The sequence below is a fragment of the Pelodiscus sinensis genome, chromosome 1 (genome assembly GCF_052426305.1).
Source record: "Pelodiscus sinensis isolate ZL-2025 chromosome 1, ASM5242630v1, whole genome shotgun sequence".
NCBI classification, from domain to species: Eukaryota; Metazoa; Chordata; order Testudines; family Trionychidae; genus Pelodiscus; species Pelodiscus sinensis.
This window is the reverse complement of record NC_143052.1, coordinates 245,911,300-245,927,797: the sequence shown is the minus strand read 5'-3', so window position 1 is coordinate 245,927,797 and position 16,498 is coordinate 245,911,300. Positions and strand designations below refer to the sequence as shown.

Genomic DNA, 16,498 nt, shown 5'->3' with positions numbered 1-16,498 from the left:
CAAATTTGGGGTCGAGGGGGTGTACAGGAGTGTTATGATGCTGCGACTAGATGGGGGCTTGGCCCCAGTTGGAGCTTGTTGGCCAGGCTTCATTTTTAAATAAAATATTATGTCAAACACAAACAATTTCAGCATTGTCTTTATTTGAGGCGGCGGAGAACCTGTTTTGAGTCAGGGGTCACTAACCCATAGGATAGTCAGTCAGGGCCACACAAGTGAGATGCAAAAAAACAACTGCTCCAAACACCCCCTGCCCCCCAAAGCCTCACTAATGTGGCCCCAACTGTTCTCGTGGGGGCAGAGGACAGGGTCCTAGGGCAGGGTGCTGGTGAGTCCTGGGGCAGGGTGCTGGTGGGTGCTGGGGCAGGGTGCTGGTGGGGACAAGGGACAGGGGACATTGTGCTGGTGGCAGTAGCGGATGCAGTGCTGGGTCAGGTAGCAGGGTGCTGGGTCAAGGTGCTGGTGGGTGCTGGGGCAGGGGACAGTGTTCTGGTGGGGGTAGTGGATGCGGTGCTGGGTCAGGTAGCAGGGTGCTGAGTCAATGTGCTGGTGGGTGCTGGGGAAGAGACAGGGTGCCAGTGGGGGCAGAGGTAGGTGGCAGGGTGCTGGGGCAGAGGCAGGTGGCAGGGTGCTGGGGCAGAGAGCAGGAAAAAAAAGTCCTGGGTGCGTGCCTCCTCCTGGGACTCCTCCTGCCCCCCACAAGAAGGCAGCAGGAGAAGGAAGTGCCCAGCGTGCACCTCCTCCCAGGACTCCTACTCCCTTCCCCCCACACGGAGGAAGCCAGCAGGGAAAGGAAGTCCCCGGTGTGCCATATATCTGGCTTCAGGAAATGCGACGAGTGATTGGGGGAGGAGGGAGCAGCCTGTGTACTTCCTGAAACCCCAGAAGTGGTGAGCAGCTACAGGACTGTCCCCCCACCCTGAAGGAAGCTGGCGCTATCCCCATTGTCGCTGAAGGTAGCATCAGTGGGAAGCTTCTTCTTGGGTATGGGGAGAATGGGAGAGCTAGGGGAGGGCCAAACGCCTCTCAATTGACTTGTTGAGCCCTCCTGATCAACCAGTTGATCATGATCGACGGATTGGTGGCGACGGCTGTAAGAGTATGTCTACACTGTGCGGCCACCCTGTATCTTAACAAGCTACCCCATGTGTTAACAAGCCTCCTGTTATTTCAAAATACTTTTCAAAATAACAGGCATGCTATTTTGGCATCCCTGTGTAAAGTTAAGAGATATCTTGAAATAGTGCATTATTTTGAAATTTGGCACTGTATAGATGCACCAAATTTCAAAATGAGCTATTTCAAAATAGAATCAAAATAAGATACACAATTTGCATAACGCAAATTGAGTATCTTATTTTGACTTTAGGGTGCTGTGTAGATGCACCCTAAGAGACATATTGGGAAAGTAGGGGGCATGACTACCATGCCCTGCATTTATAACAATCACTGGTTGACCTAATAGTCTGTTGGCAGCAAGTATCATAGGCCAATGTAATATAGAGGAGCCTTTGGACTGCTCTCAGTTCTACTAACATGAGTATGGTGGAAAACCATGGCTGAAAACTAGAATTGGACATTTTTTTTTTGCCTAAAAGTGCAGTTTTGAAGGTGACAAAAATATTTACAATTTGAGAAGAATTCAGCAATTAATTTTGGCCAAATAAAAAAATTAGGAAAAAACATTGAAAAGTCAAAACTCTTTATTTTTTATATTTTGTAAATTACCTATTTTGATGTCTTATTTCTAAATGAACCATTTTGAATCACAATGTTGATTCATTCAAACCAAAGTCTTTTTTTTTTTTTAATTTTCACTTTGGTAACAAAAACTAAAAAAAAAAAAATCAGTTTCCATTCTAAATAAACTGATATTTCCTGAGTTAATTATTCACTTAGGTCTAGCCCCATCTGCTCACTTGCAGAAGCCTGCCTCCTTTCTCTTATGTTTCTGCTTCCAATGCTCATTGGAGTTATTTGAGTCAGATTTTACTCTGTGTGCTTCCTGTTTCTCACAGTTGAATGCATCTATAGCAATCTGAGCTTGCTTCTTGATATGTATCCAATTGAACTTACTTTCCTTTTTGATTTTTTTAGCAGAATCCACTCTCATAAATTCAGGTCTGAGGATCTGAATGGCACATTTCTACTTATATGCCTTACAGTTGAAAATTGAACTGTTGCTGTAGCATGCTACAATGTATTAATCATTACAATTCACATTGCAGTGTACTGTTTTCCTCTAATAACCTCCTTTGTTCTGTGGATATATGGAAAGTCTTCACAGCATAGTATGTTGATTTTTTTTATTCACTCCAGCATTGTAAATCAGACATTTTCAAGATGTGACTTAGATTTTCCCATCCACCAACTCAAATTGTATTGTCTAGTAATTTTTTGCATAGTCATTAGTTTTAATATTTCATTTGTTTAATTCTTTTCTGAAGGAATGCATATCATAAAATAAGCTTAAATTCATGTCAAGTTTTTTAACAAATTAACTTTTTGTAAAATTTATTTGGGTAAAATTAAATGGAATTTGATCAAATTTGTGCACCTGACACAAATTTATCTCATGACCTCAAATCAGATACTCTCTTAAACAAAGACTGATTCTTTTTATGTTATAGCTGTCTCTTGAAGTAATAATATTTTTCTGGAAAAAGGGTTCTATAATTGGAATTAGAATTCTGAAAATGAAAGTCAAAGCATAATTCCCAAATTTTATATTTAAAAGTATCTTTTCCTAAATACATTGCTTCTTTTTGTAATTCAGTCTTCTAGTTTCTATATTAAGTGTTTGAGAAAAAGATATGAAATTGATTAATTTTGGGAAATATCACTTTAAAATAGATGTTTACCTTTATGACTTCATTTTGTATTATTCTGTATTTGGATATGTGTTCAGTTGATGCCTATGTTCTTTACAAAATTGATTTTTGTTTTGGTTTGGGGGGTTTATTGGTCATACTACTCTGCTTCACTAAAAGTGATTGCAAGCAGATTGCATTAGTGTGAGATTTTAAAGTATAAAAGTTTCACTGAAATGCCCATTATTTGAAGGTTTTTTTACTAATCATAGTGGTAAACCATGTACATTTTAAGACTAAAATACATATTTTAGTCATTACAAAAATTGATTGATTGATTGATTAGTTGGTTAGAACCATTTTTATGTCCTTTATTTCATTATCGAACAGTTTCTAGCTAAAATAATCATGTGACTAAGGTCCAATCTGAAAAGAGATTGGATTCATTCAGTTTTTAATTTTTCCTTATAATTCACTTGTTCCAACCCCTTACTTTCTTGGTATTGTTTTATATAATCGTTATAACTTTTCCCCACTTAATTTGAATAAAATATTTTAAGAATCATTCTTGTTATTGAATATTTACTCTTCAACAGACTGATATCTTTACTTTAAAAAAAGGCTTGTAAAATAATTCTCTCTCAATTGCATTTTATTTAAAAATGGGTTCTTAGCTAGACAAATTGCAAAATTGTGTGTACTTTCTGCAGAAAATAATGTGGGGTTTTGTTTTTTGTTTGCTTTTGTCAGAAAAGAGTACACTTTAAACCAAAATGTTCCATTTTCTGCCAAATCCAAACATTTTCAGCTGGAAACCAACACATTTGCCCCGTCGGAATTACAGTTTGTCTGCCTCATGTCCCTATTCTCCACTAGAGTCTGGCCTCTCAAGCCAGGCTTCATCTACCTTAGTAAATGGTTGCCATTGGTGTCTTATTGTATACTACCTCCTCTCAGCAAGAGATGAGACTGTGCAGTTTAGTGGTGTTTAAAGTAAAATTTGTGTAACTACCTGAATAAGTGGAATTACTGGAGATTACTGGAGCATATCTGAGAATATTGGTAAAATTTGGACTAATATTTAGAATTCACAAAATAAATAGAGAACTATATCCTATCAATTTAATACAGGTTGAACCTCTCTAGTCCAGCACCTTTGGGACCTGATCGGTGCCAAACCAGAGAATTTGATGCTTGTTAGGCTCTTACAAGGCATTTTGGAGTAAATTAGACTAAATAATAGCACAGAATACTGAGAGACAGGATGGATGGCTTTAAACAAATGTTATGGGATCACAAGAAACTTAGCCACACCCATGGTTAGTGGACATCTGGCTTACCAACTAAAATCATGCCAGGTCACGGATGTTGCCAGACAAGAGAGTGCCAGACTAGAGAAATTCAACCTGTAGTAATAATAGCTAGAATATACATTTCCCCAGTGGCTTCATAATCTTTGGTTTATCAATTTGTCATCAAGTTTGATATTAGACACAGTGTAAAGCCTGTACTGATGAATTATTTTGTAAATTTCCAGTACTCATTTTGCTTTTTTTTTTTTTTAACAATAGCTGTGTGTCAACATGGTCAACGAGAAAATACACCAGTATATCAGTGAAGTGCTTTTTTTACAAGAGCAAGCAGAATGTGTACAGGAGGGAGTTACTATGGAAACAACATATTCTCCTGGTGACCATACAGAAGTCTTGGATTTTTTCTTTCAGGTAGTTTTCAAACCCATTTATACAGCATTTACATTTCTACACATACTATGTGTGTCAGGCTAACAAAAATTTGGATATCAGTTTCTGATTTAAGTGTCTAAAGAAAAGGTGAGAGGTACAAGGGACTCATAAAAGGAGGCCTCTATCATTGCTCTGTGCACCAGTACATAGGAAAGGGTTTGGGAGAGGTTGACTCACTATACTGATCCATTTGCCCCCACACGTAGGGGTTCTAAAGCAGATCCTAGATACTACTGCAAAATTCTGGCTCCTGTTGAGACCATGGAGATATCATCTGTCCTTGGAAATGACTTTTGAAGCATGAAATAGCATAATCCCTTGTAATTTTCTTAGGAGATTAGTGACCATCACAATTTTTGAGTAAATCAAATATGAATCTTCGTACTTTTTTGTAGATGACCATCTGATGTGTTTGGCAGATTTTCACTAAACACAATTCTGCTTAATAAAAAAGACATTTTAGTGTAAATGGAAGAATTGTATTTTGCCTATGAGTAAAAGCAGAGAAATTTAAGCACCTCCATTTTTCCTTTTAGAAGCCATCAGGTTTTTTGGCAATGCTGGATGAAGAAAGCCAATCCATTTGGTCTGTTGAACAGAATCTTTCTAAACGCCTTCAGTCTTACGTGGAAACCTCAGACACAAGTGCTGTATATTTTTCCGCAAAAGATGGAAATGGTAATGTTGCACCAAAGGATCAGAGTCCCAACTTCACTATTATGCATTACGCTGGAAGGGTAAGTGAGGAGAGGAAAGTAAGTAATTAATAATATATGGCTAAGGAAAAGGGCAATAAGATCTAAAGGGATTCCTCAAAGTTTCTGAACTAATAACTTCTGATAGCTAACAGAAAGAGCTGAGTCCATGATAAACTATTCACTTTATTGGACAATACATTGTTAGAAAGAATCTAACATCTCAAAATTCAAAGGCTCATAAATAAATTATTTAGTTTATACTCCTTCCTCACTGGCCAGGGGTAGACATCACCATGTCACACAAGGGACACTTAATAATATTACTGCGCTTAGTGATGGACTTCGGGAGGAGGCGATTATGTCATTCAGTCATTTAATCCATAAAATAGCACACACAATTTTCCACAATGAAAAAAACAGTAACCTAGCTACTACTACTAAATTCAGCTCATATAGTTAATGAAAAATGCATGTATACATACTGTATATGATATGACATTAGAAATGAAAATGAGGTTGATTTGGGATTTTACATGGTACTTATATCATTTAAACATATTTGGTACCCTGAGCAATGATAACATTTATAAACCCTGAGCAAAACCCCATTTGGTCTTTTTCACTCATCCCATTACAAAGGCGCAGATGTTATTGCTGTCTACCCAACGTTGTAGAAAGTCCTATGAGCGAAACATGGAAAGATGGGGTCAGTTTACACCGAGGGCTGAAGGAGGACTCCCAAAGTGCATTCATTAACACTTGAAATACATGAAAGTAAATACATTAGAGAGATAAGAAGGTGTAAGACAGACAACTTAATGAGAAGCTCCAGAAAATAAGACCCAGAGGGAGTAATGGTAGAGGGAATCATAGAGAGGCCAAAGGGGCTGGTAGAGGGAGTGGACAGAGAACTACGGTAGAGGGAGAGTTGTTGCAGGGTTGACCCAGTCTTCTGCATCTCCCCGTGTGTCAAAACACTGATTGCTACCGCTATAGGAGGGAACAATAGAACACAATTTCCTGAAGAATGAATGACTTGAGGACAGTTTCCTGAAGAGATCCAGAATTCCTGGCCAATGGACTGGAAGTTGGGTCAGTGCTGGGGTGGAGAGGGAGAACAGAGGCAGCATGTGGAGCTGCTCTGCCTCTGCAGAGACTCTCCACAGCATGCAGAGATGCTGGGGATGGGGAGAATAGCTTGTGGAGATCCAGGGATCTCTCTGAGATGAGAGAGCCTGTGATAAAAATTATGAAGTCTGTGGCCTATGGATCTCATAATTTTTGCCACAGGCACCTGTGTCTTTGTATGGACACTTTTCAGATCCATGATGATTGGTAGGAGCACTATGAGAATTTCTTGGCCCAAGAGAAGTTCTGAAAATCCTCACCAAGTTGCACCAAGCTAAAAAAGGGAGGGGTTTCTGGTGAAAAATTCACCAAAATATTGTGCTTTTTTAAAATTTCAAAACTTTTTTACCAGCTCTCCAGATGCTCAAAAAAAGGGCAAATATTTGGCAATTTTTGTGAAAAATTCATCACGTTTTCCCTAACAAAAAATTATAATTTGGAAAGTTATGACTGGCAGTGAAATCCTGTACACTTTCTCCCCTTTTTTACATTAATTCTCTTTACCCATTCTCTTCTTTTATTTTTGTCTGCATGCTGTTCCTTTGGCCCTCTCGCCAAACAACCAAAATCAGATGCTTTTTTTAAAAAAAGTGCAGGTACCATTCTTAGTGTAGGAAAATGACTTTTCTCTTTTCACTGATATGGGAAATACATTTTATACACCTTTATTATTTCTTTTGGTGCTTAATATGGCACAGTACAAGATGCTGACAGATATGTCCAATAGGATATTGGCCCAAAGGAAATTTCAAAAATCCTTCTTCAGGCTCATTCTGGTTTACTCTTGAGGGTCTGAGGATTTTCAGTTTAGAAAAGAGGAGACTGAGGGGGGGGGGGGGGGGGAAGGTAGAGGTCTATAAAATCATGAGTGATGTGGAGAGGGCCGGTAAAGAAAAGTTATTTATTAGTTCCCTAAATAGAAGAACTAGACGACACCAAATGAAATTAATGGATAGCAGGTTTAAAACAAATAAAAGAAAGTTCTTCTTCACACAGTCTGTAGTCAACCTGTGGAACTCCTTGCCAGAGGAGGCTGAGAAGGCTAGGACTATAACAGAGTTTAAAGAGAAGCTAGATAACTTCATGGAGGTTAGGACCATAAAAGGCTGTTAGCCAGGGGATAAAATGGTGTCCTTGGCCTCTGTTTGTCAGAGGCTGGAGAGAGATGGCAGGAGACAAATCACTTGATCATTGTCTTCGGTCCACCCTCTCCGGGGCACCTGGTGCTGGCCACTGTCGGCAGACAGGATACTGGGCTAGAAGGACCTTTGGTCTGACCCAGTACGGCCGTTCTTATGTTCTTATGTTCTTTATGTTCTTATGTGCTCTGAATGTAGTGTATAGAATCAGTGGTTTAAACCCTATAGTCATTATCTAGTCAAAACTCCAAATAAAGTCATCATGTAAGGATACAGAATAAGAATTGCAGGATTTGGTTCTTATGTCTAATTAGATTGGCCTTTTCTCTCTCTCCGATATAAGTCAAAGATCAACATTTAAGCTACATGAGTGTATAGTATGTGTGCATGTGCGTGCAGGGGTGTGTGTGTGGGGGGAGGGTGTTAAATAAGGCAATTGGTCTAGGTTCTTTCCTTTTCAGGCAGGGAGAAGACAGGAGAGATAAGCATGGGAAACAGGCAAGTTGATCAATGATGGAGACTGATCACAATCTCAATTTCACTATAATTGGTACAGTCTGGTTAACTGGGATATCTAATTACGGTACTTAATTACAAATGATGTTGAGCAGACAATTGTTACAAAGTACACGTTATACTGCGTGCATACACGCACATGCCAAGAGAAATGAAGCTTGTCAACAACAATGCATAGCACATAACTCTTTCAAACAAAGTTAATGGCTTCACTACTCTTCATCATACCCCACGAAGTTCAAGCAACATTCTTCTGCAGTGCTGCTCAGTGTAGTAAACATATTAGACTTAGATAGGTAGGTAGATTGTGTGCCAGGATGTTCTATTGCAATGATAAATTTGTATCAGAATAGGGCTAGAATGCTGCTGCACCCCAGAACAATATGCAAGTTGGCATGAAAGAGCAGCAGTGAAGCAGTTAAGGAATGAAAATTAAACTCCTAACAAAAACAATAAGCACATTGAAAAAGCACACGGCGGGCTGGGGGAGGGAGGAATGTGCTTGTGGTATCCTCTTACAAAACATTCAGTAGGGCCATTAATTAAGATCAAAGCCTCAGGTACCAAATTCCAAAACTTAGGACTTGAGTGGTAAATGGTATACCTTTCATTAATTTGTGTTTTGCCCTTAGAATTTCATTTTATAAAGAGACTTCTGGTTTAACCTTTCCTCAGCAATGTTAATTATGTTTTATTTAAATTATGAACAGTAAGCCAGCAGCTCTGTGGTGTAAATTCCCATAGTTCCATTAAAGTCAGTAGAGATACTCTAGTGTAAACCAGATTAAGAATTGTCTTGGTATGTACAAGGTTTGATAGGCTCTTGACAGGATCGTGACTTGAGGCTCTTGTTTTGCAAAGACAGAAAGATCCTTTTGAAAAACTTGCCTATTTGAATAGTGATTGAGCATCTTTCAAAAAGACATTTCCCTTTTTCATTTATCATGGGATCATTGTATCATCACAGGATGTCATTTCTAATAACAAGAATAGTTTGTTGAATAAATAAATATGTAAATGCAGATTTTCCCATATTAACATAGCTGAACAGGTTCATTTTAAAAATAGACAACTCTCTCTTTCGCCCCCTCCCGAAATAGCCCCCAAGGAATTTTTAAGGGATTTTACTTGTGCTGATGCTGTCCTTAAGCTTGCGCTATTACAGAATTTGAGGTACAAATTGCTAGCAAATCAGAACTTTATATTTATGAAGTTTTATTGGCAATACAAAATAAAAATGTCATACAAAAAGTATCAGTATAGTCTGGCAGATTTAGATAGCCATTGCTAAAATGTGCAATTAAATATAACTGAAGGAAATGAAAGGTAACACCTCATTGACTGTGGAGATCCTGACATTTAAAACAAAAGGGCCTGATTCTGTTTTCATGTATATCAATTATACTCTGATGAAACTCCCTTAACATCAATAAAGTTTCTCATTATTGACATTAGACTCCTAGGAAAATGTATGACTGGTACAAAGATGTTTGATAATTGGATATGGAGATTTCAATCTCTAAGATTGTCCATTTAAATTCAGTCAGTCTAATGTGTCTAGAATGATTGTATGTTTAATAAGGCACTTTCACACTGCAGGGAAAAAGTCGAATTAAGATACACAACTTCAGCTATGTCAAATGTGCAGTTGAAGTTGAAATAGCTTACTTCGGCTTTTGGCACCGTCTACACAACAGGAAGTTGAAGGAAGAATGCTCTTCCTTTGACTTCCCTTATGCCTTATGAAATGAGGGTTACAGGAGTCAGAGTAAGAAGTCCTCCAGCTTTATATTATTTCAAAATAATGGCTTGCTGTGTAGACGCACATTTTGTTCTTCCAAAATAATGCCCTTACAGTGGATGCAAATTTTCTGTTAAACAGTAGAGGGCAGATATCCTGATTTCCTCAGGTAGCTAAAAATTAATTTTCCCACGTATTTCTTAATAAGTTTAAAATGGCTTTTCCATTTTTTATCACATGGCAGCCCCATTGCTAGTAAACCCTTATTCCACTCAACTGACAGTGTTTTATATGACAGGACTACATACAAGCTATGTAGAATACAGAAGTTACTGTTGTCGATTTTTAAGTGCAACCCTTCTGCCAGTAGCAATGGACAGCAGTTAGATGTGGGTTCAATATCTTGGGGGTGTTATATTGAAGGATATAACTATGTTGCACATCTTGACCCTGCAACCAGGCAGATGGAAACATTTCACTCTACTCACTGGACACCTCTGAAAGGCTATTCTTCCTCTCTCAGAAGCACTGAGCCTGAGGTAGAAAGGGTTTAATAAAAATAACCTAGCATTAATCGAAGCAAAACAGCACGTGCAGTATCCATGTTATAAAAGCATGAGCATAAGAGTCTGCTGGGCAATGTTCTTTGCTTGAGGTTTTTTAGTCCAACTCCCTATTTCTTGTAGTATGCCCCCCTTAAAGCCCCACTCAGAGTTGGGTTTGGTCAGCACAGACTCAGAGTTCACAGGTATACCTACATGAATTCTCTTCTCATTATTCTTGCAGGGGCAAATGCCACTATGCTCCCTCTTTCCACCAGTCATCCCACCAACCACCTGCCCTCCTGTTTGCTGTTCCTGCTAGCCACCCCAACAGCAGCTTGTTCACTGCTCCCAATGGCTGCCCCCACTGGGCAGCTGCTTAGTGATTTTAGCTCTATGCAGGCTTGGTAAAAACATAGTCCTGCTTCAGGTGATGGAGCATTTTAAAAATAACAAATAAGACTCCTAATGAAATCTATTTAGCTCTATTCTTGGATCTGTGGGGACACACAGGTCAAACCAGTCTTGCAGCAACACTTGAGGGCATACAGTCTGCTGATTGGGAATCACGTCCTCCTCTCTTTCATGGGGCTCCAATGTTTGAGCATTTGTCCATCTGGGGTTCTTTAAATTGAGAGTGGCTTCCTTCTTTGGGACAGGTTACGCACAGTCTTTCTTTTCTCTGTTCCGACAATAATTACAAACATTGGTGATCATATTTCACTATCTCTGCATTTAGTAATAACATAATCTGTGATGCAATCCCAGTCAAGTTGATTACAGTGAACAAAACACCACTCCATCAGCTGAATATCTAGCAAATCTAAGCAAAATAGTGTCCAGGAGCAACTGTATTTACATAAAAACACCCAGGCTACGTCTAGACAGGCATGATTTTCCGCAAATGCTTTTAACGGAAAAGTTTTCCGTTAAAAGCATTTGCGGACAAGAGCGTCTAGATTGGCATGGATGCTTTTCCGCAAAAAGTGCTTTTGCGGAAAAGCGTCCGTGCCAATCTAGACGCACTTTTGCGCAAAAAAGCCCCGATCGCCATTTTTTGCGCAAAACAAATCTGAGCTGTCTACACTGGCCTTTTTGCACAAAAGCTTTGCGCAAAAGGACTTTTGCCCAAATGGGAGCAGCATAGTATTTCCGCAAGAAGAACTGATTTCAGACAGTAGGAAGTCAGTGTTCTTGTGGAAATTCAAGTGGCCAGTGTAGACAGCTGGCAAGTTTTCCGCAAAAGCAACTGCTTGCCAGTCTAGACACAGCCCATGTGTCTCTTTCCACCTCTCAGATAGCTGTCAGGGAAGCATTCATAAGATATTCCACTCTGTGTTCAAATTCTCTATTCTGTCATCATCAAAAGGCAGCCTATTGCTGGTAAAGCCTTACTCCACTCAACTGTCAGGATTTTATAAACTTAAAAAACAACAAATAGTCATGCAGCATCTTAGGGTACATCTACACAGCGAGACTATTTCAGGATACTGGAGGTATTCCAGAATAGCTACCCCACGTCTTTTGAAAGCACCCACTATTTCGAGATAGGTCTCAAAATAGCAGACGCACTATTTTGGGATAACTATAACCCTTGGTCCATGAGGATTAAGGGATGTCTCAAAATAGTGTGTTATTTCAAAATTGGGTGCTTTGTGGACACACCAAATTTCAAAATACATTATTTCAAAATTCAATCAAAATAAGATATGCAATTTGTGTAGCACAAATTGTGTATCTTATTTTGAGTTTCGGGTGCTGTGTAGTTGCATCCCTAGAGACTAACAAAAATGTGGATGATATCATGAGCTTTTGTAGGCACAACCCACTTCTTCAGATGAATGTAGTAAGGGATCCAGGGTACAAATAAATAGCAGAGAAAGACGGGGTACGGAGGGAAAGAGAAGGAAAAATATTGTCAATTAGAGATAGGCATCTATAAAAGCTATGGAGAATTTGAGTAGAATACAGAGGTTGCTGTTGTAGATTTGTAAGTATCACATCTGTATACTTTTTCAGCTGTCTTTAACAAATATTTCTTGTCCTCTTCACTTCAGGAATCAATATACGTGCCTTAATCAGTCAACTTCTGAACTGAAGTCTTTGTTTCTTCCAGTATGTTTTCCATGTATTCTCTGACTGATACAAGAATAGCTTCTATTGCTGGACAAAGATCTGCTGTTGTTGCAGATTCCTCTATGGCATCGTCTAAGGACCCAAGTGGTTTCAAGAATAGACTCACAAAAGCATCAAAAGTAGTCTTCGCCGCTCTGGGCGCTACTGGACCAACCCGGCAGCACCCCAGCTGCTCTGCCCCAGGCATCCCCAAGTCAGCTGCTGCTGAAACTGACCAGTGGCTGACTACAGGAATCCCCTGCCCTGGGCTTCCTGGAATCAGCCGCTGATCAGTTTCAGCAGCAGCTGACTTGGGGATGCCTGGGGTTCTTAAGTTGAATCTGTATGTAAGTCAGCACAGGCATCCAGATTCAGCCGCTGTGGAAACTGATCAGTTTCAGCAGCGGCTGAATCTGGACGCCAGTTCCGACTTACATACAGATTCAACTTAAGAACAAACCTACAGTCCCTATCTTGTACGTAACCTGGAGACTGCCTGTATTTCAAAATAACAGCCCTTATTTCGAAATAACTTTCCTAGCATCTACACAGCCAAACCGCTATTTCAAAATAAATTCGAAATAGAGGAGCGCTTATTTTGAGTTTGGTAAATCTCATTCTATGAGGAATAATGCCAAATTCGAAATAGCTATTTCGAAATAAGTGCTGTGTAGACACTTATTTCAAATTAGGGAGTGTCCAGCCTTCCCAGGGTGCGCTGGTGGCCACTCCAGCCTCAACCAAGAACACTGCTCTCCCTCCCACCATCCCCGGAGCCCGTAAAGGGATAGACTCTGGCCACAGTGCCTGTGCCAACTCCAAGCCTGCCAGGCCAGAACCAGCAGTCACTGCCCTGACCCAGTGGCCCCAAAACATGAGCCAGCAAGCCACTGGCAGCCTCCACCGTTCCCAAGGAACAGTCTGCCAGCTCCCGGGAGCCTGCCAGGGGCTGGAGGAGGTGGGTGCCTTCCTGGTCCAGGGTGGAGATCATGGACCTTATTCAGGTTTGGGGGGGATGCCCCTAATGTCCATGTTCTCTGTACTAGATGGAGAAACGTGGCTGTCTATGGCAGGATAGCTGCAAGCCTGGCCACCAAAGGCCACATGCAAACCCAGGAGCAGGTTTGCATGAAAATCAAGTTGGTCTGGTGAGACCCCCACCTTGAACCCTGAACTTCCCCTTTCCCTTCCCCTTCTTCCTCTTGCTTCCAGCTCCCTCCTTCCAGGTTTCCCCTTCTCCTCTCCCACCCTCTCTTCTTCCCTCTCCCGCCTCCTTTCCCCAGTCTCACCAGAGTTTCATTCTCTCCCCCCGAGTTTTGTAAAAAAAGAGAGTTTGTGTTCATGAAAAAACATGTATTTTATTTGACATCAGGAAGGGGCGTTAGGGATGGGTAAATGGAAGGACGTGAGGGAGGAATGAGGCACAAGCCCCCAGTGGGGCAGACCAGGGGGGCACTTAGTGCTTCTCAGGTGGAAGCTCTCCCACAGGGCCTCCTGGATACTGACAGCCCCCCGATGGATCTCCCAGATGACCATTTTTAAATGCCAGCTAGTTCGGACTCCGTGCCGCACGGCTACACGCGGCACGGACTAGCTAGTTCGGATTAGGCTTTTAATCTGAACTAGCTGTACGTCTCGTGGAACATAGAAGCCTAATCCGAACTAGCTTGTCCATGCCGCGTGTAGCTGCGTGGCACGGAGTCCGAACTTGCCGGCATTTAAAAATGGTGCCGGCCGGCTTCATGCAAATGAAGCCCGGGAAATTCAAATCTCGGGCTTCATTTGCAACTGTGGATTACTACATTACCCCCGCTAGTTCAAACTAGCGGGGTAGTGTAGACATACCCTAACCTAGGCCTCCCCCATTGCAACTTGAGAGCATTCTCCTCATTCTTGAGAGCATTGCTCCTCATTCTGTCATGCATCTAACCAATCAGTTTAGCTTCATTTGCTAGTCTTGGTAAGAAGCGGTGTCCGAATTCAAGATTATATACCTAATAATGGCCTTCAGTTTGTACTGTATGGTGTCTCTTGTTTAAATACGAAGTGACAAACCATGTTTGTTTACACAAACTGTGTTGTCTGGCCAGCATTCTTAATAGCCTCATTAAGTACTTCTGAATTTGGCTTTGCCAGTGACTGGCTTATAAGGTTTTCTTTCAGAGACTTGTTGTTTTGCAGCCTTTTCACATAAGTTGTCAGCATTGGTTTGCTGATCAGTTTGGCAAACCAAGCTCCTCCACTTTTGCTATATAAATCCACTAGCAGATTTACCGAGCATTGCTAAGGTCCTTAACTCAATTAATTATTTAAAAATAAAAGGAAAATGTACATGTTTTATTGAAATGATTGCATTTTTTTGAAAAATACAGTGCTATTTTTATGAAGGTAATTTAAATAATTTTTGTAAATAGGAATTTCATCAAATACATTTTTGTCTTCATCCCTATAAACTTATCATTTGGAAGAGCTATAGTCAATTTGGTTTCCAAGATCATTGGAAGTTTTCAAACTTTAAGCATTGATTTAGATGTGCCAAAACAGAGCACTACTCTAAATTTCTCTCGTTTATCTCTTTTCTGTTTGGTTTAGTGAGAACCAATCTTATTTCAGTTTCATCCTGTTTTTCTTGCTAATCTTGGTTCAGTCTCTTTTAGCTTTCACTCCATTATGTCAATTCTGAGGATTGTTCTTGATTTGGTGATTTTGTCTCTTTTCTGTTTGGTTTTATGAGAAGCAATCCCCTTCCAGAGTAGAGTTTCTCTGGGGTTTAATTGTGCAATTGAAGAGAACACCATAGCATCTTTACATAGGTCTCTTTGTTCTAGGATATTATTTAGCACTTAGTACCACAGAATGTAAATGATTAAAAGAGTAAAAACAGAACAATAAGGTCTTTTGTGGGCTTTTGGACTTGATTTTTTGGGGTTTTTTTTTTGGAACAGTGGGAGAAATACATGAGTGTTAGAATTTATTTAAAAAAATCAATTCTGGTGGCAACCTTTATCAAAAGGTTGTTTTATTCCTTGCCATGAACTACCACAAAGATAGGGCTTAGTCTGATCTTTTTTGGAAAGGAGTTGTACAGCTGGGTTCTTGCTTCTGAGAATGCTTTATTCCCAGTATCTAATACTCAGAACCTGGTTGTATTCAGCTGCATTTTTCACTGAAATACATAGTTGTCTTGAGGCATCATGGAGGAAAAAGCAGCCTCTAAAGTAGCTGTGCCGTACTACATACTCTGAACAGTAAATGCTGTGTTACCTTGCTCTCTACCAGATATAAACTCTATGAAGTGGAATTGCTGATCTTCATTGAAATTTTGGTTTGTAATCTGGTTGGGACAAGGGCAGCAGGCTCCCTCACTGGCTGTGCATGACTCTCAGAGGCAGCAACATGTCCCTGCTGTTTCTAGGCAGAGGAATGGTCACAAGGTTTCGGTGTGCTGCTCCTGTCCCACCCTGAGCACTGGGTCTGAAGCTCCCATTGGCTGGAATTGCAGCCAGTGGAAGCTGCAGATCCAGCGACATGTCACCACTTGTGCCCGAGCTGAGCACTGCCCATATCTGGTATCCCAAAGCCTCTCCCATGTTCATAGGTGGCAAGTTATATGGGCTTGTGGTGCCCATGCTCCAGCAATATTCAGAGCCGGGGGCCATGCTCCACCAATATTTGGAGCTGGGTCTCTCCCCCAGCCCTGCCTGGAGTGGGCCCTGGCCCCCACCTGCCATCCCCCTCCCCCCGTGCATCCTTTTCTCCCCCCCCCCAGCCCCAGAGCATCCCCCCTGGCACCGAAGTGTCCCTGCCAGAATGAAAGCTGCGCATGTGCGGCATGCTGAAACACTGCGCAACAGCTGAGAGGGGAGACGCACGGGCGGAACTTTAAAACCGCATGGCCCAGAGTTGCACTGCGTGACCCAGCTCCAGGCCTGGCAAGTGGTCTGTTGCCCCAGAAGCAGCTGGGGCCTGATCACAGACTCCAGCGCTGCAAACTAGAAGGAAAAAGGTGGGGTGGAGAAGGGATGGGATGGGGAGGGGAAAAAATAGGGGGAAGGAGTGAGAGA

The 16,498-nt window shown here is 41.0% G+C and overlaps 1 protein-coding gene across 4 annotated transcripts in view; it reads left to right on the top strand.

Annotated features, from left to right (window-relative positions):
* MYO16 (myosin XVI) overlaps nt 1–16,498 on the top strand; it is a 518,064-nt gene that overhangs the window by 378,776 nt on the left and 122,790 nt on the right. For all 4 annotated transcript variants that reach the window (XM_075918615.2, XM_075918604.2, XM_075918634.2 and 1 more), the window contains exons 22-23: nt 4,382–4,534; nt 5,092–5,292. In XM_075918615.2, coding sequence (XP_075774730.2) covers nt 4,382–4,534; nt 5,092–5,292 — 354 coding nt within the window. The remainder of the gene's footprint in view (nt 1–4,381; nt 4,535–5,091; nt 5,293–16,498) is intronic.